Below are 25,082 nucleotides of genomic sequence, written 5' to 3'. Positions count from 1 at the left end.
AAGCAGAGTAAGGATGAAAATCATCTCTCAGATTCAATTTAGTATTCAATTAACAAAAGAAAGCTATATACCTTTCCCAGAAGGGGAATATCTACCTAGTGTTGTGGTCCACCAGCAGCCTGCAGAGCTGGTGGCGGAGTTGGACAGCGATGAGGCTGAGGAAGAACACGGGCCAGTCCTGGAGGCTGGGGAAGGCCCTGATGAGGGCTCTGCATCTGAGGCAGAGATGGGGCCAGGGCCATCGGGGCATGATGTGCGGACTCCGGAGTCTCCAGAGGCTGACAGTAGAGAGGCAGAAGAACAGGAGGAGCCTGTTCCTAGTGCACATATGAGAAGAGCTGACAGAAGGCAAGAGCAGATAAAGCAGAGAGGACGACTCGGGAGTAGGGCCAAGAGATGATTGGCTCCTCCCATAAGGCTTAAAAGACCAGCAACGGCTCTTGGCCTCTTTACAATGTTGATAAACTTGGTTCTTATCTTGCTCAGTGTCCTCTGCTTCTGAACTTTTGCCAAGAGAAGCCTTTGGCAGTTTGCCTAATTATCCCAAGGTCAGGTGATAAACTGTGGAATGGTGTTTTGAAGAATTTGCTTTAATTTAATTTGGACTATGCTGAGAATGAGTTAATTCTCAGCTGTTCTAATAAAGTCTGTTGGTTTTATAACTGTTTGTATTTAATACTAACTACTTGGGCCTGGGTCACAACACCTAGAGAATTATTTTTCATAAACATTCTATGTCCCCTACTTGGCTTCATAGTGGACAAGAAAATTGAGTGGATGATTGGAAGACACACACACAGAAAAATTTGTGAAAAGATGGGAAAATGGTAGTACAGTAGAGCCTTGGTAGTACAGTGGTCTAAAGCACCCTGTTATTAACACAGCTGCCTGCAATTACTGCAGGTTCGAATCTTACCAGGCTCAAGGTTGACTTAGCCTTCCATCCTTTCTAAGGTAGGTTAAATGAGGACCCAGTTTGTGGGGGCAATAAGCTGACTTTGTATAAATATACAAAAGGATGAAGGCTATTGCTTAACGCATTGTAAGCCGCCCTGAGTCTCCGGAGAAGGGCGGCATATAAATCAAATTTAAAAAAAAATGGATAGAAAAATATTAAGAGAAGGAAATGCTAGCAAAAAAGCAGTAGGGTTATATGAGGCTCTATTGTGAAGAATGAATATCAAAATAGTAAAAGTGGAGGTACAGGTGATCCTCACTTAACAACCCTAACTGGGACTAGTATTTCCATCACTAAGTGAAGCAGTCATTAGGTGAAACATCACATGACCACACTATTTAGAGACAGCAATTTTGGTAGCCTTCATTGCAGTTATTAAGCAAGGATTGTGCTGTTTTTTGAGGAGCATCTCATGTTTCCTTAGTCCTGCTATGCTCACCTTCACTTCACCTTCTCCCACTCTTTTATGTCCCCCCATCTTTGTCCTTTTGGCTGCCTTGCACTCTGCTATTGCCTCCCAGTTGTCTTCTTTCTCCTGCTGTGATGAGGTCCTATCTGACCAAAGTCTGGACTTTTGTTAGGCATCCATGATGCTGTGTGAGACCCTTGCAAGGCCTTCATTCAGCATAGGGAGGCCTTGGAAAAGGTCAGCAGTTGCCTCAGCTAGGTGTGTGTTGTCAGCAGTGAGAGGAAGAAGACAGCGAAGGTCAGCTGTCAGTCAGTTGAGAACGTTAGACTGCAGAGTGGCCAAAATGATCTATTTGAGTGGCCTACTTTACCCTTCTCTTCCCACCCCCAAACTGAGTACTTACTTTCAAGATAACGATACAATAAAAATAATTTATCTACATGCCTGTTACTTGTACCTAAATAGTTCTGTAATTTGACTCAAATTATTAAAATTATAGACAAAACAATCTCTTTACATCAATGTTTAATGAAAATATTTTCCCTATAAACACATCAGAGAAAATAAATTCCATAACCACCTGAGGCAGTTTATTTAGCTACTGCATTATTTTTGTCGGTGTTAAAATTTTCTTGAGGATCAACATTACACAATCTTGTGGTTTAAAACCATTGGATGCAAGTGCATCATAAATGTTTTCATAAATGGAGATTCTTTAGCTTCTTTCCTTGAGTGATAATTCCCTACACCCTCTGAACCAGAAATGTATTATGGCCAAGGGGCTGCCATTGAAAAGAAATGTTACCTTCTGCAATTAGATGGAAAAACCTACCCTCAACAACTATCATCTTCTTTATTAAATATCTTTACAAATTGTCAGCATAAAGCAGCTATTGGAGCGAGTACTTATTGCTGGTGGGATGGCTAATAACAATAGAATATCTATCCTCCCCCTCTGCATATCTCCAAATCTCTGTAGTATTGCAGAAAGCTAAAGATAAGAAAGCAAAGTGAAGTCCTATTGTATTAGTGCAATCCACTTGCATAACACTGGTTGGCATTCCCTGGTTTGGGGAGCATAATGAATTATAATCATAGCTAAGATATGAGATTAAATTAGCACAAGAGCTTAACTAACTCAAATGGGATTTTGACTTTTGTAAGTAGTCAACTCCTTTAATTTTATCCTGAACTACCTTGGAAAAGCCAGCAGCTTGTCATGTGCCTGTGCTAGAAAAGCAGAAGCTAAAGATGCCCTTAGACACAGTCTTTAAGCTGCATTTCCATTTTTATCCCTACCAGCACCTTCTTTCTCATAATCCACAGAAATGCATGACTACTTCCACGTGTAGTACTGTGGAGCAACAGATGTTTTCTGCATATTGCATGACAAACAGGTTCTGAAATTTGAATCATTTTTAAAAAGGGTTTAGAAAGAAACATATGCAAAGTTTTGAAAGTGGCAAACTGATGTCCACATAAAAGCTCTTGAATAATTTGAAAGCACCCCCTAGAATACAGCTTGCGAATTAACTACTATGTTGTTCCTGAAGAATTTCATCAGTAATTGATGTTACTGTCACCATGAACATAATAGGAAATTATAATCAGATGCAATGTTTTAATTCTGGTTAGAGTGCCAAATGTGCAAAGAGATAATTAATTCTGCTCCAAATAGTCATAATGTTCAGAAATGTCTGTTTTATTATCTTTATATAGAAAGCTGGAGAAAAAAGCTTTAATGATACATTGTATAGAATAGATCCATCATCAAGTTATAGTAAACAAACTTGCAACTGGTTTGTAAATCATGCTAAATCATAATGGCTCCATTCTTCATTTGTTGAATGTGGCCTATGGATTAAAGACTTCTTTTTCCTACTCTTGGAATAAACCAGAGAAAGAAACTGAAGACAACCATGTTTTAACCAGGCTTGTTCCACTCAAAATAAACCAGAGTTCCAATTTGTCTAATATTCTATAATAACTATACTGCACTAGCTGCATCTGCTTATAAAACTCAGCACTGTCCATTAAGACAAGTCTTCTGGTTACTTAGGATGTAGGTATTTTTGTGCAGAATTCTGTTAATATAGAGAAAAAAACATTACTCTTTAAGGATTATATAATGCATTATTTCTTTAAAATTAAATTTGAAACAGGAAGCATTCAAAATTATGTCTGGTTAAAAGTATGACATAAAGTCCTGACAAATATAATTTTTTTTCAATAAAAACCTTGTCTGGTGTTTAAAAAGAGCAAAAGTAGAAAAAGCATTTGTATGTAAAAACAATTTATGCAGGGGATGATTCATGGTAATGAAAATTATATTCCTTAATTTACTCCTTGTGCATTAAAAGAAAAAAGTTGGGAGTTCAAATGAGTGTCCTCTTTTGATTCTTTAATAAAAGGATTATAAAGGACAGAATTTATCAGCAATTCAGTAAGCGCCTTTCCGTAAAACATCAACTAATCTGGGATTAGCAAATGAACATAATGAGCGTGTCTCACTAATATAGCATGTTAAGGATGATATATACAGAATATGTACATCATATATAAAGATTTACACAATTGTGAAAAAAAGCTGACACTTTTACATGATATATAGTAAAGCAAGATTTTTTTTTGCAAATTAGAATGTATATTATTTTTGTGCAGTTATTTACAGATTCAAATTTAAAAATCAGTGAATATGACAGATGCAGAAGTTTGAATATCTTTTCAGTTAGTACTCTGTAATCTTTCCTTTGGCAGAAATAATTTGCAGACATTTCCCATAGCTAGCTAAGAATCCATTCTTGGTTTTAGAATGTTCTTTTTTGTAGAACTCTTCTAGCTCAGAAATATTCTTAGGACTCCACGCATGCATGTATCTTCAAGATCTTTCTCGTGTTTTATAATATTAAAATCTGGAAATTATAAAGTCCATTTCAAAATCATTTCTCTCTTTTCTGAAAGTATTTCATGGGTGATTTTGAGCAGGGTGGATAAAAATCAATGAGTTTTTTTAAAAAATCAAAAAAATCAGATTTTTTTTATTTAAATCGGATTTTTTTGATTTTTATCGAATTTATTTTAATAAAAAACTTTTGGGGTAAAAATCTATCGTAAGATAGTTTTCTATTTAAGATACATAAATAATTTAGTTTATTCAGCATGAAATGGAGCTTAGTTATGTAGCATGAGGCTGTATATTCTGCAACACTGGGACTATCGGTGAGTCAAAAGTGGGTCAAAGGAGTAGCAGAGATGACAGTTGCTCTTTAAAAATTATGATTTGAATCAAGTTGATTTAAATCAAGCCTTTTTACTAGTGATTTAAATCATGATTTAAATTGTGATTTAAATCAACTCGATTAAAATCAAATCCACCCTGATTTTGAGCTATGTTTTAGATTGCTGACTGACATAATCAATTTATTTTCAGCTTCCATTTCTCTAATAATTACACTAACATTGTAGAGCATTAGTTTCTAGAATATGACATTTAGTTGAATTCATTCAATTAGCAAAGACTTTTTTTCAGAGTCGAGTAGGTGTACAACCTAACTACATTAAATGGAAAATCAGAACATAATTTCAACTACTAAAATGCATTTTATATGGAACTAACCTAGAAGGCAACTCAAAAGTTGCAGCTAATAAAAATGTGAAATACGCATTTGTTTTACAGAAACAACTGTACTGATTGCTGTACTGTCTTCCAATAAGCTTCCATATTAAACAATATTTTATTTGAATGTACTACTGAATTAGCTATAGTTGGCTGCCTTACATAGCAGACTAAGCTATACATAATTTAAAAACACCACTGGATTCATACATCACTACATCAATCTTTTAATTTAGTTTATTTTAAGATGACTCAACGCACACACCAAATTCAGAAAAGAGCAAGTTACAGTACTAATGCAAGCCATATGTTAATTTCTAATAGCACATCTGAACTACTAGAAACTTTTTTTAAAAAAAAATCTATTAGTGAAGCCATGTTTGTTTGTTTTTTACTTATTTATAGGTTACCCTAAACAGAATCAACTCTGGACAGCAAGAACCATCTATGGCTATTTATAACCTTTTCAAGCAACATTACTACATACCGGTAAATAACGATGTCCTACAGTAGATTTCAGTAATTCACCTTCAGTGTTTAGCATACATCGTTATTAATGATGCAAACTAATGCCAACATATGCCAACTAATACATATTAGCATCAGATACTAACTGGTATATTTCAACTTCACCAAGAACTAATCTATCTAAGATGAGTCATAATCATCACTTCCAAATTTAAGAAAAAAGAAAATTCTGAAACTGGTCCATGCAATAGTCTGATAAAGACCTGCAAATTCAATTGCAAATAGGATATTCACTGATATTTACATTTACATATTAAGAATGTAAATTAAACATTTAAGCATGCAGATGGCTGAACTAGAAAAGGCCCCCAGGAAATTATTGAAGTAAAAACCATGAATCAGGGAGTACTGATACTTCAATTAACCTATACCTATGGTATAAAAATAGTTCTACCCATCTTCCAAAGCAAAGCAGGTAAACAGAAAATGCATGGATAAATATGAGGACAGAAGAGGGCCGTCTTAAAATCATAAACAGCAGACAACCTGTGACATATTGGGTCGTTTCAGAGATATTTACCTAACCTGAGAAACAGAATATGAATATATATATATATATATATATATATATGTATGTATGTATGTATGTATGTATGTATGTATGTATGTATGTATGTAAGTTTTCACAGGTATATATGTGTGTACAGTTAATATTTCAGGTGTCTTCCCGTGTAATTGTGAACATGTAATATGTTCACAATTACACGGGAAGAAACCCGAAATATTAACTGTACACACACACACACACACACACACACACACACACACATATATATGTATATAAAATTTATACGCTGCCCCTCTCCGGAGACTCAGGGCAGCCAACATTAGGCAAAAAAGCAGTGGGAGTGACTTCTAACTTCTTTCCAATTTCCCCATAGACTTTCCTTGTAGGAAAGTGTCATGGAGGGTTAGAAATGATGATCAGGGGACTAAAGCTGACTACAATAACAAGGGGCAATGAAACAGCCACAACTTTGCCAAATTCCAATCTCACAGGAGCCATGGGTCATTGAATTTGGATGCATTCTTTAAGTTAGCCCTATTTGATGTACATTGGTTCAAAAACTATTGCTCTATTATGGATCATTTTGCCCAACTGAATGTTACAAAAAAAAAATCAAAGTGTTTTACTGCTATATATATAGATTATGCGGAGAGCTTCATGCCAGTAATACAACTGACACAAAAAGTTACTGATCTGTTTAATACTTAGCATGCATACGCTTTTGTCAATGTCTTCACAACTGAACTTTACAAAGTAAGTTATTGTGAGTTTTTCCAATAGCCTTCAGTCCTAGTTGTCAACAAAATAACATCATGTGATAAGACAGAAGATGCTGCTTTGGAGAATATAGAAGAAGAAACAGATCTTGTTCCATAACTCAAAAGAACTCTTTGATTTCATTTGCAATGCTATGCCTCAGACACAAAAACATGAAAGAAACAGATCATGAAGATCAGTGCTGGTCTGTAAAGTTAAATTTACCCTCCCTCCCTTCCCAGTGATTGCTGAAGCTAAAACTACAGGTAGTCCTCAAGTTACGACCACAATTGAGGCCAAAATTTTATGTTGCTGAGAAATTTGTTAAGTGAGTTTTGCCCCATTTTACGACTTTTCCTGCCACATTTGTTAAGTGAATCCCTGCAGTTGTTAAATTAGTAGCAGGGTTGTTAAGTGAATTTGGTTCCCCCATTGGCTTTGCTTGTCAGAAGGTTGCGGAAGGCGATCACATGACCCCAGGATGCTGCAACCGTCATAAATGTGAGTCAGCTGTCAATGTAAACCACGTGACCGCAGCGATGCTGCAACAGCCCTAAGAGTGACAAACGGTCATAAGTCACTTTTTTTCAGTGCTGTTGTAACTTCCAACGGTCACCAAGTGGACTGCTGTAAATCGAGGACTACCCGTTATGTTTTTGAACATCCACATATTTCTGAGCGTGTGCAAGGCTGGGCGCCACCCCCTTTCCCACGACCAGCAAAGTCTCAAAAAAGTGATGAATAAGCCTTCCCTACGTACTCTCCGCTGTTGCGCTGCTGTAACATTTACACTCACGCTTTCTGGAGGAAGCTTGCACGCGAGAACACCCACGGCGTCGTTTCCCCCGGGGTACAACCGAAGGAAACCGGTAGGCGCTGGGAATGCCAAGTCTCCCATCGAAGCCAGGAAAAGGTTGGCCTTTTCTACTCCAGTCGGCGGGGCTCGTAGCCGAACGGCTCCGATCTTTTAGGTGGGGGTATCGGCCGTCGCCGGCCAGCTCTTACCTTGACCGACACCGCTGGGGCCGAGTCCACTACCGGCAGCATCACCTGTTGCGCAGAGGGCGGCGCCGCCGCCAAGTGAAGCACAGCGTCAGCCCCGGCGACCTGAGCGGAAAGGACGGGCCTTCCTTCAGTATCCGAACCCGAGTCGGACTCGGAATCCGAGCCCCCGTATGACGCGAGGGCAGCGATGGCGGCCGACATCTTACCCGAACGGAAGTGGCCCTCCTCGGCCAGGGGGGCGGGGCGCGGGAAAAGCCTGAAGGGTCCTGGCAGATGCGTAAATCAATTCTCTTTCTCTCCGGACTCTCCTGAGTTTGGGCTGAACTGAACATATCTAGGAGCGCAAAAAAAAAAATGTACCTATTTTTAGCCTTCTGTCCAAATACAATTGTGACGGGAGTCATGAAGCGTCAGGCTTTTTAAGGTTCAGCGCATTAGGACTTTCAACCAGTACACAAATCCCAGCATACCTTCGATTGTTGCGGAGGGAGGAGTGTAGGGCAATGTGAGACAGTTGCTTGTAAGATAATTATCGGTGAAAACCCGTAATTTTAATGCACATTACCTTGCATTAATCTTCTCGGGATTACTCCAGATATACGTAACAGGAGAGACTAAGCACCACAGCTACTAATACATTGGATGAAGGGAAAAAAAAAAGATTTGTGGCATCTTTAGAACTAAATCTCGCTCTTTTTATCCCAAAACAATAATGGACCCCTTCTCTTTTATTCCAAAATAAGAGGGCAAGAACGTATTGATATTCCTCACATGCAAACAGAGTGCGTCTTTTTATTACGTGGTCCCAGTTCTAAAATGCAGCGAGGTAAATAGGCGTCAATGTCTTCTCGCCTTTCTAAATGCCACCAAATAATTCTTGCAATGTTAATTGCAAGTTACGTACCGAAAATGTCGGTTCCATTTTGGCAACAGACCTAACTAACATAACTGCATTAGGGTGTAGTTTGAAATCTGGTAGAAAGAATGGCATCCAATGACTATAGGAATTCATTGGTTCATTTTTGTGATCACTCAGAAAGCACGAGAGAGTTCCAAGCGCTTCATATTTTGGATAAAAATAAACGGACATGTAAAAATTCAGAGCATAAATGTTAAACATTGTTAGGCTCAATTGGTTCCAGAATTATAATGGAATATATAATTAATTACAGGATAAATGAGTGGGACATAAACTATCCGAGTACTTATGAATGCAGTTGGTTTTCGGTCCGATACCATTTATTTCAATAAACATAGGCAAGTGTTGAGATTGTAGCCTTAAAAGAAATTCAATACTACTAAATTATTAAAAGCGGTGTCAGAATGCTCAGCAAGCCACGTTGTCCGACTATATTAGAAAGTGAATCGAGGCTAGGGGATTACTGCAGACTTCCTTCCGCAATTAGTGGAGTCCTGTGAAGTTTCACAGTACAATCTTACCCATTACTGAGATGCAAATCCTACCGAGTTCAGTGCGGTTTGACCGGCAATTGGACACTGTATTGTATATTCCTAGCCCAACTGTATAATGACAGAATGACTGCAGCATTCAAACTACAGCGTTTTAATGCTCTCCTTTTCTAACCAAACATTTTGCTCCAATGGAAAAATGGAGCAAGACTCCCAAGCATAGGTAAGCCTTACGAACGCTTAGCCTGGGCCGACCTTGTATCTTAACGTAGCTCCCCCGGACCGCCGTTCTTCCTCTTGCAAAGTCTTCTCGGTCCGACTGCCTTTGGATCTAACGCCAGCTGAGCTCCTCCTCCTCTTTCTTCTAATTGGCTGCGAGAAGCCGGTTTAGGGAAAGCCGCAATAAAACCCTGCCGCCGCCTCCCCTTGCTCTCAACCCCCTTAAGGAGAATAAAGCTAGCCTGTACCACCCGACCGTGTGCGCGGGGGGTGCGCGCGGGCGCGCGTGATTGGCATCAGAAAAGAAGCTCCAAACGTCCGCCTCCTTTCCTCCCGAGCCCGAAAAGCCGCGCGGTGAGGGGCTTGCCGGGTCAGGTGGCTGCGCAAACAACACCTTCGCCGGCCTCTCCCCTTCAGTGGTCGCGCCACCCCCGTTCCGGGAGAGAGTGCGGGAGCCGGCCAAGAAAGCCCCGCCTTCGGCACACTCGCGCCGACACACACACTCACACACACACACACACGCGCGCGCCGATCTCTCGCGCTGTGTCTATTGTGAAGCTTTGTGCCGAGGAAGGTCCGCGCTTTCTCTCCTTCCCTTCTTTCATTCCCCCCCCCCACCACAACCACTCCTCCTTCTCCTCCGGCTGCTCCGTCTCAGCGCAGCCCCCCCCCCACCCGGACTTTCGCAGACAACCGTCCGCCAAGGGTGGGGGCTCCCTCGCGGGGCGCGCGATCGAACTTCCAAGCCCAACGGACCCGGTGGGCGCGAGCTTCCCTCCTGACTCAGAAAGGGAAAGGAGCCGACGGGGGCGGGTGGGTGGGGGGGTGGGGGGGCCGGCTGTGGGAAGATGTAAAAAAAAAGGAGGGGAGAAAGAGTGGTGCTGCTGGTGGTTAACGCCGAGACGTGGTCAAGGAGCCGGGATTCCCTCAGCAAGAAAACGCGGTGAGTTTGCTGCCTGCTGCGGTCCTGTATTCTCTGCAGTGCTCCTTCTTCTCTTTCTACCTCCCTCCCTCCCTCCCTCCCGCCGCCGCCCCCTTCTTCCACTTGCCCGCCGCTTCCCCGCTCGCCGAGGCGAGATATTCCCACTCGGTCATTCCACGCGGAGAGGGGTCACGCCTCCCACCTTGTCTGCTGCTGGCCGGCCAGCCAGCCAACCAACCATCTCCCGTGCTCGGGTTAATGAGAACGGGGAGGGAGGGGAGGAAGGGGTAGATCAGCTTTAGAAGCTGCACCCCCCCACACACACCCCCTCCTCCTTCCCCTCGGTCCTGCGGCCTCAGATTGGGGCATGCGGGCGCTTCCGGTTGGCGATTTTTCTCCGCTGCCCCCGCTCCCCCCCAAGATGAAAAAAAAAGGCGAGGCTGCGGCCAAGGGTCTCCTCCTCAGATGTACCTGAAATACGGTTTTTTGGGGAGGGGGGGGGGTTGGTCGCTGCGTCTCTGCTTGAGTCTTCCGCCAATACGCGGCAATCTTTATTTAAAGCTGGGTATGTAGCCTTATTTCGTGGCTGAACCCACCCCGTTAATCCGGGATTCGTTTCTCATCGCATGCTCAGGTGGCTCGGTGCGAACTTAACTCTCACCTCTTTTCCCCCATCGGATGGATGGATGGATGGATGGATGGGGTGGGTGGTTTGAAAAGCATAAGGAGCCTTTTCCTTTCCCGGTCCCCTTTTATCGAGGCGGACTTCAGAACGGCGTGGAAAAATAATCAATCCGATGGATGTACTTTAAATGATACGAAACGAGGTCGGAATATTTATTTCAGGGTAATTGGAGCAGAATCGGTGTACCTGTGTGTATTTTCCACTTAAGGCATTAGTGGAAATATGAAGGGACATCGTGTGTGTGTGTGTCTGTGTGTGAGTGAGTGAGTGAGTGATGTGCTGGGTATGGGCCAGAATACCACTGAATGCAATAAAGATATGGAGGACCTTACATATCCTTGATTTGTATGAGGCTATGTAAAGCAGTGTGTGGAACAGGTTCAGGGTAATAGAGCTCTTGTCTCAAAACATAGAAGTAACTGGCCATTTGTCTTTAAGCATAAATAATTGCATTTCAATAGGCTATGAAATATCATAACTATTTTTGAATTAAGCTAATTTCTCTTTAAAGCCTGAAACATATCTTGAGAGGTGGTTGTCACGTGGCAGTGAATGAGTTATCCAGCCCTGTACATTTATTATACAGAAATTGTAAGATCCAAACCTTTTCCCCTGGAATCTTACTTGTGGCTGAAGTAATTGTGTCATAAAAGACTTAACTGCTTTTAACTTATTACAGCTCTTCCAGATTGTACTTTATGCTATTTGACATAATTTTATAGACACTGGGTATGAAGATTTAACATTGGTTTTGAGTGCTTTTCAATAATGTTAAGATTGCTTTTTACATTAACATTCCTTTTTTTAAAAAAAAAATGAAAAAATTACATGATAATGTAATAAAATAAAATATTTTATATGTATTCACATATCACATAATATATATTTGAAAAAGCCTTGCTACTGTGTTTATGCTTGGGTTTATAGAATCTGAGGTAGTGTACGTATACTTTTGTTTTGACTCAATGATCTTTGAATATTAGATCTTGAATTGTTTATTTGAATTGCAATACTTCTGGTAAAGCATATTCTAGCTTTTGAAATTTTACTCGGAAGACAATATTGCACGCTACAGAGAAAAAGATAAAATATTTTTAAAACATGTCTGTCATTTTGGTTGGGTTATTTTTCAATTCCATTCTAAAAGGAAAAGGAAAAGGAAAAGCTTAAATCAAAATCAAAGGTAATACATTTCACAATAAAAACAATATGATAACCTGATCTTGGACACGGTCAATTTGCTGAAATATTGAATCTTAGTATATAATAATTTATAGGGCAATATCATAACAACCTTTTGAACACAGTAGTATAAATGGAGTACAGTACTTAGACAGCTTATAGCTTTATTGTTTTCATTTTCATGAAGCTGTTTAGTCTTAATTGTTATTGCTTTAATGAACTGGCAGCAGGATTGAGATATTTTTTCTGTGTGGTTTGTGTGAACTCAGTATGCAATGTTCTGCAATAACATTGACTAGAAAGAGTTTCCTGAATAAGTTGTTACTTTTATTATCAGTGTATGTGTATCTTTTTGGTGATGGTGCAATATTTCTATGAAACTGAAATAGATTAACCCTAGTGATATTCATGTCTAATAGGAATAAGAAATTTCAATAAGCACATTATCCATTAACCAGATATCAAAGCTATTCTTGTTCCCATTCATACCCAAGTATTAACTTTTTCAGAAAAGGAAATATTTGGAATTTTTAAAAAATGCTAATAATTTGAAATATTTTAATCTTAAATATTTTAGAGGTTCCAATAAGTCAATTGTTCTAAAAAAATAAAGAATATATAGTAGTATATAAATTGGGTTTATCAGCATATTTCCTTGTTTTTTGTTGTAAATGATGTGTTTAGTGGATTTTATGTGACTCATTTTTATTTAATCAATAAGGTATAGGTATACAAATGTTTTACTTTTCTTCTATTCAATTCTTGGAAACCGCCTGGACAAGTCTTCGCAGTTTTCTTGGCAAGGTTTTTCAGATGTGAAATACCATTGCCTGCTTAGTTATTATCAAAATAGGTGATATTCATGCTCCCTTTCTTATACATTAGGGGCAGAATTTTTATAATTACAGGATGCACTTTCTCTGGATGGCATGGACATTGCCTTATGATTTGCTCTCAGCAGGTGGCGGCACCTAGTAGAACTTGGTTGATCTTGGAAGCTAGCAGAAATGGTTCTGATTGATATTTGGATGTGGAACTATATAGAAACTACTGGGTACACTGAAAATTTAGGGGGGGGGAATCTTGAAAGAATGTAGTTGCAGTTTAATTACAAAAAATGCTGCAAGATTCCACCCTCCTTGCACTTTCCAAGATTTGAATTTAATTTGAGGATATCCTTTTCATATTGGTATGCACTTACCATTAACAGCATCTAGAAGAATGGACAAGTTAATGAAAAATTACTGGAATGCGATGGGGGAATGTATGCATAGATATTCCACTAGTTTTGTTTTTGTTTGCAACTACCTTGAAATAGGAATAATGATTAATGTATGTCATTCTCCTGAAACATCTTTTATTAACATTGTACATAACATGTATCCTGCTGACTTTTATTTATTAATGTAACTTAGATTTCATATAAAAGATAACTTAAACAATTGATAGAATATAGTACATGAGTTTTCTAGGTATATTGAACTTAAAACACATGATTCCACTGACTTCAGATAAGCCCTTCTTTGGTTCCCTTAGTTATCATTACACAAGGAAATGGAAACTATGCTACTTTGTTCTAAAATATTATTTTACTATATATATTATATTACTTATGCTAATAGCTGACAGACTAGCTTCTGTTATTCCCTTTATTATTATGCTATTGTGAATGAACTGTATTCAGTTTTCTTAATTTTATCAACAGTTGCTAAGGAGTTTTTTATTAAACCATTCAGAAACTAATGGACTGTGCAAAGTATTTTAAAAGTTTATTTAAAAGTTCAGCTTGGCTATTGGGCCACATTTGTTTATTCAATGACTAGACCAGTCATTGAAATCAGGAAATTGCAAGTTATAGGCTTGATGTGATTAGTGAGGAATACATCCAATAGTGAGAAAATGGTCAAAGACACAATTGAATGGTGGAAACACTATCAAGGCCATCAATATCTGAGCCATACCGGTACCTGTGATATGGTACACTGCTGAAATTATTAACTGGACACAAACTAAACTGGACAACTTGGACTGAATAACAAAAGTAAAGTTTGGATTATAAAACATCAGATATAATTATGATTGAAAAGATGAAAGTGTGGATAATAGATGTGACAATACTAGGGGATAGTGTAGGCTAGGAGACAAAGAACTGAAGATTACAAAGTCTCAGGATCTGAAAATAGAACTTAAAAGATTATGAACTGGCTGTGGTGCTCTCAGTGGTTTTGGCACACTGGGTGCCATACCAAAAAATTGTGGAGGGCACTTAGAAAATTTGTGCATTGACAACATTCCATCTGTCAGTTGCAAAAGGCCATATTGTGTGGATTTGCACATATATTATGCCAATATATTACCATACCCTAGATTGTTGGGAAAAACTCAGTGTGTATGAAGGCCAACAGCTAAAGAACTGGCAGTTGTGACTTCACATTGTTGTGAACAGATAATAATAATATGGGTCCTTGGAAAGCACTTGATGTGTGAATAAAAATGCCATATCCAGCCTAAACATCTGACTGACTGCCATCAACCATAACAATACATTGTATTTTCTCAAATGCAGTTACTGACCCATCAGATCTTTTTTATTTAAATCAAAATTTGGCAGATGGTCATGGAAATAAGTATTAATTGAGTACAGTGTTACATTTTTTCTTTTTTAAAAAAATAAAAACTCTGGGACTAGCACTGCTGGAATCCAAAGGCAAACTGGCTGGGGGCTTGTATAAAAAAAGTAAATTTTTTCATCTCTACCTCTAGATTGCCTCTAGAGTCATTCAGTGTTTGAGGAGATTTTGGAGACTTTAGGAAGATAGAAAATTGCAATTCTTGGATTCATTGAAGAAACGGTTCTGTCAGCAGGAGAATTTGACCACCCAGAATGTTTTTTTTAATATACAAGAATTTATTAATAGCCAAGCCATAATATATAATATATTTAGAAATAGAAGTACTCTTATGCACTTTCACTTAAGAGCCTTGGTGAATCAGATCAAAATCTATTTATTTTGTAAAAAATAACTGCAGCTCCAGTGGAAATTGATTAGTTGGCCTTTGCTTTCTGTTTAGCTTTCTATGTTACTGTGAAACTATGAAACTACTGGCCTCTTTATCAAGTGGTATGGGGACTGGTCACTTTGTAATTTTGGTAAATATGGTAAAAACAATAGCTATAGTACAAATGGCATAATTTTGGAATGAATGAGGTAAAATACTAGAGCGTACATGTCTATAGAGATTCTCAGTCATCCAGATCATTCAGCTCAAGAAGCTTCTTGGATGAAAAGCGAAACGTCTTCAAAGAAAAGCCAGAAAGTCCAGTTGTCTCTTGAAAAAGCACCTTTGGGACTAGAGTATATACTTCCATGCCTCCCTTTTGTCTCTCAGGTCCTAGAGTTCTATGAAGAAGGTTGTGATAAATTTGCAAGATATTTAAAGGTCAGTGTTGCATATGTCTACTCAGAACTTAAAACTACCATGTTTTCCCCAAAATAAGACTCTGTCTTATATTTTTTTGCCACCAAAAAAGGCACCAGGTCTTATTTTTTGCGGGGGGGGGGTGTTGTCGTCCACTGAATCTCCTCACTTGTGCGCATCGCCCCTGGCCTCCTTTTCACAGTCAGAGGCCTTCAAGAACTTCTTTGACTTTGGATAGTTGCAGTCAGGCCTTGCACACCTTGGCCCATTTTTTCTGCAGCCAGCAAGGCTTTCCTGAAGGCCTCTGCAGCTGATAACAGAGCTCCGGATTGATCCTTGCTGACTGCAAAAGAAATGGGCGGGCAAGGCAGGTGTCGGGGCCTGGCTGCAACTATCTGAAAGTAAGTAGTAGAGCAGCTCCACCCCTACTATCCCCACCCTAGCTTAATTCTTACCCGTACACTCGAGTGGGTGGGGTCTTAATTAGAGCTTATTTTGGGGGTAGGGCTTATATTAGGTGCACATGTAAAAATCAAGCTAGGACTTACTTTCTGAGTAGGTCATATTTTCGGGGAAACGCAGTACTTCTGGTAACATCATTGAGATTTCAAAGTTGGATTAATTCATATTTTTTGCTGTTGTTGCAGCTTGGTTATATAAAGATTCTTGGACAGGTTCAGCTGATTATGCATGTATTTCTGTTGCTTTTCATGGCTTTTAATAATTAGTTGTATGAAAGAAAGGTTTCAGTTCAGACAGCAGGTAAGGCTTTCTTGAGAGAGAATAAGATGTTAATAGGTTTAAGAGTGATTGTGGCGTATCATCTCCTTAAAAAAGTTAAACACTGTTGAGTTTTTCTCTAAAATCTTTTAAAAAGTAGTGGCTGGACAACTCCAGAAATTCTGTCAAAAAGATATAAAATGTATTTCATGTTGTCTTGCTACCTTGTTATTGTAATAATACTGGGGGGGGGATATTATACTTTTGTTCAGAGCCTCAGTTGATGCATTCTCTGGTCAAAAATAGTTTATGTTGATTCTCTGTGATCTCTTAAGAACTTTTGACATTACTAGTCATGGCATTGTATCTGATTTAACACTACCTAGGGAAGAAAAGTTTGACCTATTTAGCTTTCTTTTTATACTAAATTATAATAAAGTATCTGTAGTGATGCTAAATAGAAGTTCTATTCTTCAATTACATCGAAAGACATTTATGTTGTGATTGACTAGATAGCAAATCCCTGAAATATGACTTAAGACTGCATTATATTTCTGTGTCATTGCATGTCAGGGAATGTATTGTATCTGTCATTTGGAGATGGTTGCATACCTGTTGCCTTTATATTTCTGCAAATGTTAATGTTCTGGCTAGGGAGTGCTTAAACAGCAAAGCATCAAGAGGAAGTCATATCAACCAATCAACATTCAGGACATGCATCTCTACACAACATGTAGTTGAAATTTGGGAGGTGTGCATGTTGGTCTGTCTGTAACTATTTGCAACCTTCACTAAACCCATCAACCCCTTTGCACTGTAGGTATGTGTTGGTGCCTACGTGCAGTTCTGGACACATCTCAATCAAGCTTTAGGCTGGTTCACATATCACATGAAGCAGGAAATGCACAATTTCTGTTAGCTTCAGATCAGGTTTACATGGCATATGGAAGAAAAATAGGCAGATAAGATCCATTTTAGATTGGTTCTGAGATTCTGCAATAATTAGCTTACATATTTTGCCCCTTCATTCTCCCCAAACTTGAAAAGATCAAAAGGGACTAAAATGTTAATAGAATAGAATAGAATAGAATAGAATAGAATAGAATAGAATAGAATAGAATAGAATAGAATAGAATAGAATAGAATAGAATAGAATAACAGAGTTGGAAGGGACCTTAGAGGTCTTCTAGTCCAACCCCCTGCTTAGGCAGGAAACACTATACCACTTCAGACAAAATGTTGATTCCCTCCTACTCTTAGAGCCATAAACTGGATGCTGAAGGCTACAAATGACTCTGTGCTTTTTGCATGCTTCAAGATACATTTTGTTTAAGTACGGTTAGGGTATAGCACACTAAATGATAACCCATTTTTACAGCCCAAACAATTGATTCACATCAACTATGCTGTAATGTGATTTCTTTAGCGTGTTGAATGAATCTAATAGTTTTCTAACAAGTATTTGGATCTTATTTTTCTTATCTCAGGATTGTCTGTTACTACAAAATTCCGAATATGGAAGCAGATATAAATTAGAAGTGTTTTCATTTTGAAACATGTCCAGAATGGTCAAAATATTCCATTTCAAATCCAGACAGTCCATTATAGATGTGAAATGTTTTAAACGTTTTTACTGTAGGCCTTAGCTGCCACATTGTTGTTTCTATTGAATAATGAGAGAAGATTACTTTCCTAGTTTTCTCCAATCACAAAACACAAATCAAATAAATGTAATTATTTATAGGTTAGAATATATTATAATCTCATTGTGCTGCAGCTGCTTGGACAGTGATGTTAAGACTTCACATCAATGTTTTTGTAACTGAAATACTTTTAGAAATGAAAACTAAGAAAAAAGATAAAGATTTCCCCCGTCTGGTCATGACCAACTCTAAGGAGTGGTGTGCATCTCAGTTTCTTAGCCGAGGAAGCCAGCTTTATGCAAAGATTCTTCCTTGCTCATGTGGGTGGCATGACTATATGTTGAGGTGCATGGAATACTGTTAACTTCCCATCTAAGAGGTCTAACTTCCGGAGGCATTATATCAGGAGGGCTCTATTAGATATCTGGATTAAGACTAAAAGAAGTAATTATATGGAAATTCCCAACTGGGTGTCAACTTTGGAAATGTATACCCATCCAAATTTTACTGAATTAAGGGGTGTTGTCACCTATAAAGATATTCTGAATGAGAGAGGAGAATTGAAAGCGAAAAACATTTTAAAGGAAGAAGAAATTGAATTGGAATGGTGGGCATACCTCCAAATGCAATCTAAATTTAGCAAAGACAAAAAGGAATGGGGTACAAAGCAAGAATTATCACAATTAGATAAGATTTTATTACGCAGGGAGGGCAAGACCATAAGTAAATTATATTGCTATTTATTGGAACAAGAATGATTGGGGAACAAGTCAAACGATGATAATTTGGAGTAAATATTTTGGGCATAGTATTGATTTGGACAATTGGCAGACTCTCTGGGAAAAAAATTTAAAAATTACCTTAGCAACTTCATATAAGGAAAATTTATATAAGATGTTTTATAGATGGCACCTCCCCCCCTCCCCCCCCCAAGATTAGCACGAATCAATAAGGGGAGTTCTTCGGCATGTTGGAAGTACGAGGTGGCTCCGGGGAACTTCTATCATATGTGGTGAGAATGCCCAAAGGCAAAGAAATATTGGAATCTGATAAAGAGTTGGTTGGAATAAATTTTGTTAATAAACATAGAAGTCAAACCGGAATTTTTCCTTTTGGGAATGACAGAGGGCAAATACAAGAAAGACATAAATTATCTACTACTGCATATACTTACAGCGGCACGGATACTTTCGCGCAGAAGTGGAAAGAGAAAGATACCCCAACTGAAGAGGAAATACTACTAAAAATTTTCAACTGTGCAGAAATGGATAGACTCACCTTGAAACTCAAGGATAAAAACGTAACATTGTACTATAAAATCTGGACAAAATTCTATGAATGGTTAGATAAAAGGAGGATAGCCGAGACAAATGTGCAGTGTTAGACCAGAATTATATACGTTATTATAGATAAATATATATGTGAATTGTATAGATAGGTATATGTAGATATAGATATGTATAATTGTATAGGAATAAGATATAAATTACTATTATACTATGTTTAAATAACGTATAAGGTGTAAGGAATATATTATATTATCATTAGTACATTATGTATTAAGTGTTGGAAGATGCTTGGGACCAGTGATGTCATATCTATGTCCAATGTTTTTAATTTTGAACTACTAATAAAAAACTTCAAACAGGGAATACTGTTAACTTCCCATCTAAGAGGTACCTATTTTTTTCTATGATTTGCTTTTTTATATTTTAATTTTAATTTTTAAGCTGTCCATTTATTTTTGAAGGCTGATGTTTTATTCTCATGAGAAGCATGAATCTAGGAAGCATGTATTGTATAATGAACAATATAAAAACAATAATGTTAGAAGCAGATGTCAAAAGAAAATCTGGAAACCAATTTAGGATTGAAAGTAGGTTTCAAAATCAGTTGCTCTTCCACTTAAAGAACTGCTACAGGTCCAAAAAAGAAATTCCAGATCATTCTTCTTTCAAAATAAAAGGCAGGTGGAATAGAATAGGTTTGAACCATGATTGGTCTATCTCTGGAATTGTTTCATAATGATTTCATTAAATTTGTTATAGTAAATATACTTAACAGACCTTTACTATCCTTGGAAATCTACTCTTATAACTTCTTGTCTGGACAGCTAAGAGAAATCTGATGACATTGATGAAGCTAGAGAGACACTCAATGTCCCAGGAGACAATAGTGAAACATAAATATTAACACATTTCAGGTAGAAGACAGCTAATTAAATATTGAAACTGTAAGAAATATAATTTATTTAGAATGCACTAACTTCTTTTCAAACATAAAGCTTTAACTAACATAGTAATCAGTATTTCTTTATCAAAGATAAGTAAATAAAAGAATAGAAAAGAACTTATTTCCAGGAGTAAATTAAATTAAACAAAATCCAGATCAGTGGCTAATGTGTTTGACTTATGAAAAAGAGTTATTTGCATTAATATATTCTAAAACTACTTTAAAGTGGTCCTAATTAAATTTTTAATTACTTAATGTAGCTTTAGAAGTTTAGTCTAGTTTAGAAGTTTCTCATGTATTTTGAAAGTAGCAACCATAAATACTTAATTCTCTAAATTTAACATTCAAAGTGTTTTATGATAAAGCAACTAAACTTTTTAATTTGAGAATTTATATATTTAGTTCCATGTATTAACTCCATAAATAGATTTTAAAGATTGCTGAATATGTTATTAAGGATATTAAAGATGACCCAGATGATTATTAGCCACCTGAAATATTTTGAGAGTTCATGAAAAGGTCTTAAATGAGCCATTAAGTTATTTTTTTCAGAACCATTATCACTTTGTACAGTTGCTGAACGAATAGATAAGTGAGGTTTATTTCTACTTCCATTTGTTTTCCCACATTGTTCCCATTTACCTATGTGCAATCCTTAGAAACAGACTTACCATGCCTCTTTCTTTGATCACTGTCTCGAAGACTAAAGCAAAATGGGACAAATAGCTACTTCCTGATTGTTCAACTCAACTCAACTTATCTTGAAGGACTCTATCTACAAATTGGAAGAAACATACACAAAAAAGTAGTGATTTCCAGGGGATTGTCTGTAGATCTTTATACATATGCTGGAGAGTTTTCTAGTGCAAACCTGGAAGTCAACTGGAAGTTAGAAAATAATATATATATACGACTATGCAGGGAAGCCAAATGTGCTCTTTTAGTCAGCTGGTGAAAGCAGAAGAGCAGCAGTCGGGCTGGGGAGAGGTTCTGTGTTTCCTCTTCCTCAACACAAGGGCATTGGTGGCAGAATTAAGTTCAGCCTAATGGTTGGTCCTTCCACAACCACCCCAGTTTCTGATGTGCCCCCTGGGAAAACTAATTGCCTTCCCCTGATCTAGTTGTTTCTACTATTTAACAGTATGAACCTGCTAATCTAGTTTTCATTTCAGGGGGGAGGGAATGGCCTACTGGTTAAGGTGCTGGGCTTGTTGCACGGAATGTTGGCAGTTCGAGACCCAAGTACTGTGGTGAGCTCCTGTTCTTGCCCCAGCTCCTGCCAAACTAGCAATTTCAAAGCATGAAAATCAAGTAGATATCAACAGTTCTTGTTACTAGCTTCTTAATTTATTGGTATTTATTTTTTCCTCACTTTATTCTGCTTATCTTTATAAAGAACTCACAAAAAACTTTATAAAAATAACTTTATAAACAGAAAAAGATCTTTATAAAAATGTAAAAGAAAAATATAAAAGGGAAAAATTATAAATAAATGTATAAAGAACTTATAAAAAAGACTTGGAAGGAGTAAAAAAAAGACACAGGAGGGAGTAAATATTCACAAGGGATTAAAAACACAAACACACACACTACCCATCCTGGATACTCTCATCAGCAGAAGAAACACAAGTCTATCAAAAAACAATCCACACTAATTAAGCGCTCCATTACCAAAGTAACAACCCAATCTCCCAAAAGAGGATTTGGGTAAGAACATTATTCAGATGAGTACAAACACCCTACAGCACCCTACAGGAAACAGATCATCCTAATAATGGAACTACCATGGATAAAACCACACTTCGATAACACTAGCAGAACAAAGTACTATATATAAACAGGAAGGAAACACCACACTCAGTAGCACTAACAACGTTACGTTGTTGGGTAATGAAATGTCTGCAAGCAACCAAGCTCAGAGAACACTTATGACTCCCTAGGTCCCTTATAGCTGTCATCTAGATTTTTTTTCCTGCAAATTCTTGAAGCATGCTATTGATTCTCACTGATGTGTTTTCAAAGCTAGTAAAAATGGTTAGATTTTAATCTTAACTTCTTTTGCTTCAGGCTAGGCATGGAAACTTTTAGCCAGTTGTTGATGAAAATAACCGAAAATAACATTTGTAGCCCATCTAGGGTGGGAGTATCTTGCTACAGTAGTCCAGACTCCTATGATTATGCATATATATCTAGTCCTTGACATAAAACCGCAGTGGAGCCCAGAATTTTGGTCATAAGTCATTGGAGTCATAAGTTGAGGCACCACGTGATTGAACTCAACTTTACAAATGCTTTTTTGATGGTCATAAATCAACTCACTGCAGTCTTGAAGTGAATCACATGATTGTTAAGTGAATCGTGGGATTGTTAATCTAACCACATGGTCATTAAACATATCCAATGGACTTTTTTGCCATTTTCTCCTTGAAAACAGCAAACAACATTGCAAATTGTGGTCACATGACTATGGGATGCTGCAACTGATTGTAAATTGAGCTGGTTGCCAAGTGCCCAAAATGTAATCAGATGCCGACAAGTGTGTACGCATGCGATTGTAACTTTGAGAATGGACGTTGGTCTTACCTGATACGTCTTTTCTCAACATGGGGAAAAACGTCAGTCAGGATGGGTATATGTCCCGTCTAGCCAATGACCGAGCACTTTCCAAAGTCAAAGCTCCGCCCCTTCGAAGCTGCCCCAGTTCTTCGTCGAGGCGAAGCGACGGACTCGTGCTCCGTGTCCTCCTGAAACGATAGAGAATTAATATTACCCCCACCACCACCACCACCGGAAAAAAACCCAAGGGTGGGACTGACTGACGTTTTTCCCCATGTTGAGAAAAGACGTATCAGGTAAGACCAACGTCCATTCTCCAACAAGGGGGAAAAACGTCAGTCAGGATGGGGACATACCAAAGCCAGATGTCACCAGGGAGGGAAGAAACTGATCTTGATCACCTCATGCGATATGGACCGACTGCAAAACTCTCCTGCCGAATGCAGCATCAGAGGATGCAAAGGAATCTACTTTGTAATGTCTCACGAAGGGACTGATAGAAGTCCATGTGGCAGCTCTGCAAACCTCTTCAAGGGACGCCTGAGTGGCCCAGGCGGCTGATGTTGCGGCACTCCTCGTCGAATGTGCAGTGATGGGATGCGGAAGAGGAGAAGCAGACTGGTGGTAAGCCAAGGCAATTGCGGCCCTAATCCAACGGCCGACAGTTACACTTGAAACCCGGTGACCCAGGGAGGCCGGGTGAAAGGCAACAAACAGAGCTTCCGTCTTCCTGTGAGGGGCCGTCCGAGCGATATAAATCTTCAAAGCCCGGCGAACGTCCAGTGTGTGCCAAGCCTTCTCCAGTTGGTGGGAAGGATGAGGGCAAAAATCTGGAAGAACGACCTCCTGTGCTCTGTGAAAGGTGGAGTTTATTTTGGGTACAAAGGATGGGTCCAGCCGGAGCACCACCCTATTGGTATGGAACGTACAAAGGTCAGCCCTCACGGATAAGGCCGCCAGTTCAGAAATTCTGCGGGAAGAAGTGATAGCCACCAAAAAGGCGACTTTCAGCGATAGGAAACGCAGCGAGACTGAACGAAGTGGTTCGAAGGGAGGAGACATAAGGGCTTTCAAGACTTTATTCAAGTTCCATGTTGGATACCGATGCACGGTCGGAGGCCGTAGATTCGTAGCTCCCCGAAGGAAGGTAGTGATGATAGGATGACGAGAGATGGAATCCTTCGAACCGCAAGACAAGACGGAAGCAATGGCTGCCACCTGTCGACGTAGCGTATTAGGCTGAAGACCCTTGCGAAGACCTGATTGAAGAAACCTCAATACATGGATAATAGAAGCCGAAGTAGGCACAACAGAAACCGATGAACACCATAAACAGAACGAACGCCAAGTGGCTTCATAAATTCAGATGGTGGATGGTCTGCGAGCTGCTTGGATCGTAGCTACAATTTCTGACGGAATCTTGGCTTCCGTCAGGAGGAGCCGCTCAACCTCCAGACGGTTAAGCGAAGCCATCCCGGGTTCGGATGAGTGAGCAACCCCTGAGACAAGACGACCTTGGAGACAGGGATCTGCCGAGGAGGAGCCACAGAAAGGCCCATCAAGTCCGCGAACCAGGGGCGCATGTGCCAGAAAGGAGCCACCAGAAGTAGCTGCGCCCGTTCTTCGAGCAATTTCCGCAGAACCCGGGGAATCAATGGGAGAGGAGGGAAGGCGTATAAAAGTCCTGAGGGCCATGGGCTGCGAAGGGCGTCTGTGGCTTCCGCCCGGAGATCCAGAAACCTGGAAAAGTAACGGGGAAGACGATGGTTGCTACCAGAGGCGAATAAATCTACTACAGGACAGCCAAATCTCGAGACGATGTCCTGGAAAAGCTCCTGAGATATAGACCACTCTCCCTGGTCCACCCGCACGCGGCTGAGAGAATCAGCCTGGACGTTGTCTGAGCCCGAAATATAATCAGCCCGGATGGAAGCCAGGTGTTCCTCGGCCCATAACCCCAACGAGTGAGCCTCGTCCATCAAAGAACGAGACCTAGTGCCTCCCAACTTATTTACATGGGCCTTAGCCGTGGTATTATCGGTTAGGACCAAAACATGCCTACCGGCCACTAAATCCCGGAACTTAAACAAAGCGAGCCTGATGGCTCGTAATTCCAACAAGTTAATACTAAGAAGAGATTCCTGAGCGGTCCATCGTCCCTGAGCCATATGACGTTGCAGATGTGCTCCCCAGCCAGAGAGGCTCGCATCCGTAGTGAGCTGGAGCCTTTGAGGTTCCCTAAAATAAGAACCCTTAGCCAAAGCCGGTGAAAGCCACCACCGAAGAGAATGGAGAACAGGCTGCGGAATCCGG

The 25,082-nt window shown here is 39.2% G+C and overlaps 2 protein-coding genes across 6 annotated transcripts in view; one reads left to right on the top strand and one right to left on the bottom strand.

Moving 5' to 3' along the window:
- CDC40 (cell division cycle 40) overlaps positions 1-9,631 on the bottom strand; it is a 43,724-nt gene extending 34,093 nt beyond the window's left edge. Inside the window, exons 1-2 of one of the 3 annotated variants that reach the window (XM_087882635.1) lie at positions 9,446-9,631; positions 7,781-8,114 (exon numbers count right to left, since the gene is read on the bottom strand). In XM_087882635.1, coding sequence (XP_087738761.1) covers positions 7,781-7,981 — 201 coding nt within the window. In that variant the 5' untranslated portion in view covers positions 7,982-8,114; positions 9,446-9,631. Of the gene's footprint in view, positions 1-7,571; positions 8,253-9,445 lie in introns of those variants that run through there. The other 2 variants (XM_034409154.3, XM_034409155.2) reach the window with 2 other exon arrangements.
- A 37-nt stretch (positions 9,632-9,668) lies between these two features.
- The window catches only part of WASF1 (WASP family member 1), a 57,605-nt gene continuing 42,191 nt past the window's right edge, over positions 9,669-25,082 (top strand). The window contains exon 1 of one of the 3 annotated variants that reach the window (XM_034409158.3): positions 9,669-10,352. The gene's annotated coding sequence lies outside the window, so the exon portion shown is untranslated. Of the gene's footprint in view, positions 10,353-10,809; positions 10,897-25,082 lie in introns of those variants that run through there. The other 2 variants (XM_034409156.3, XM_034409157.3) reach the window with 2 other exon arrangements.

This window comes from Pantherophis guttatus, chromosome 1 (genome assembly GCF_059756535.1).
Source record: "Pantherophis guttatus breed Tessera chromosome 1, ASM5975653v1, whole genome shotgun sequence".
NCBI classification, from domain to species: domain Eukaryota; kingdom Metazoa; phylum Chordata; class Lepidosauria; order Squamata; family Colubridae; genus Pantherophis; species Pantherophis guttatus.
This window is presented reverse-complemented; position numbering and strand designations above follow the sequence as displayed.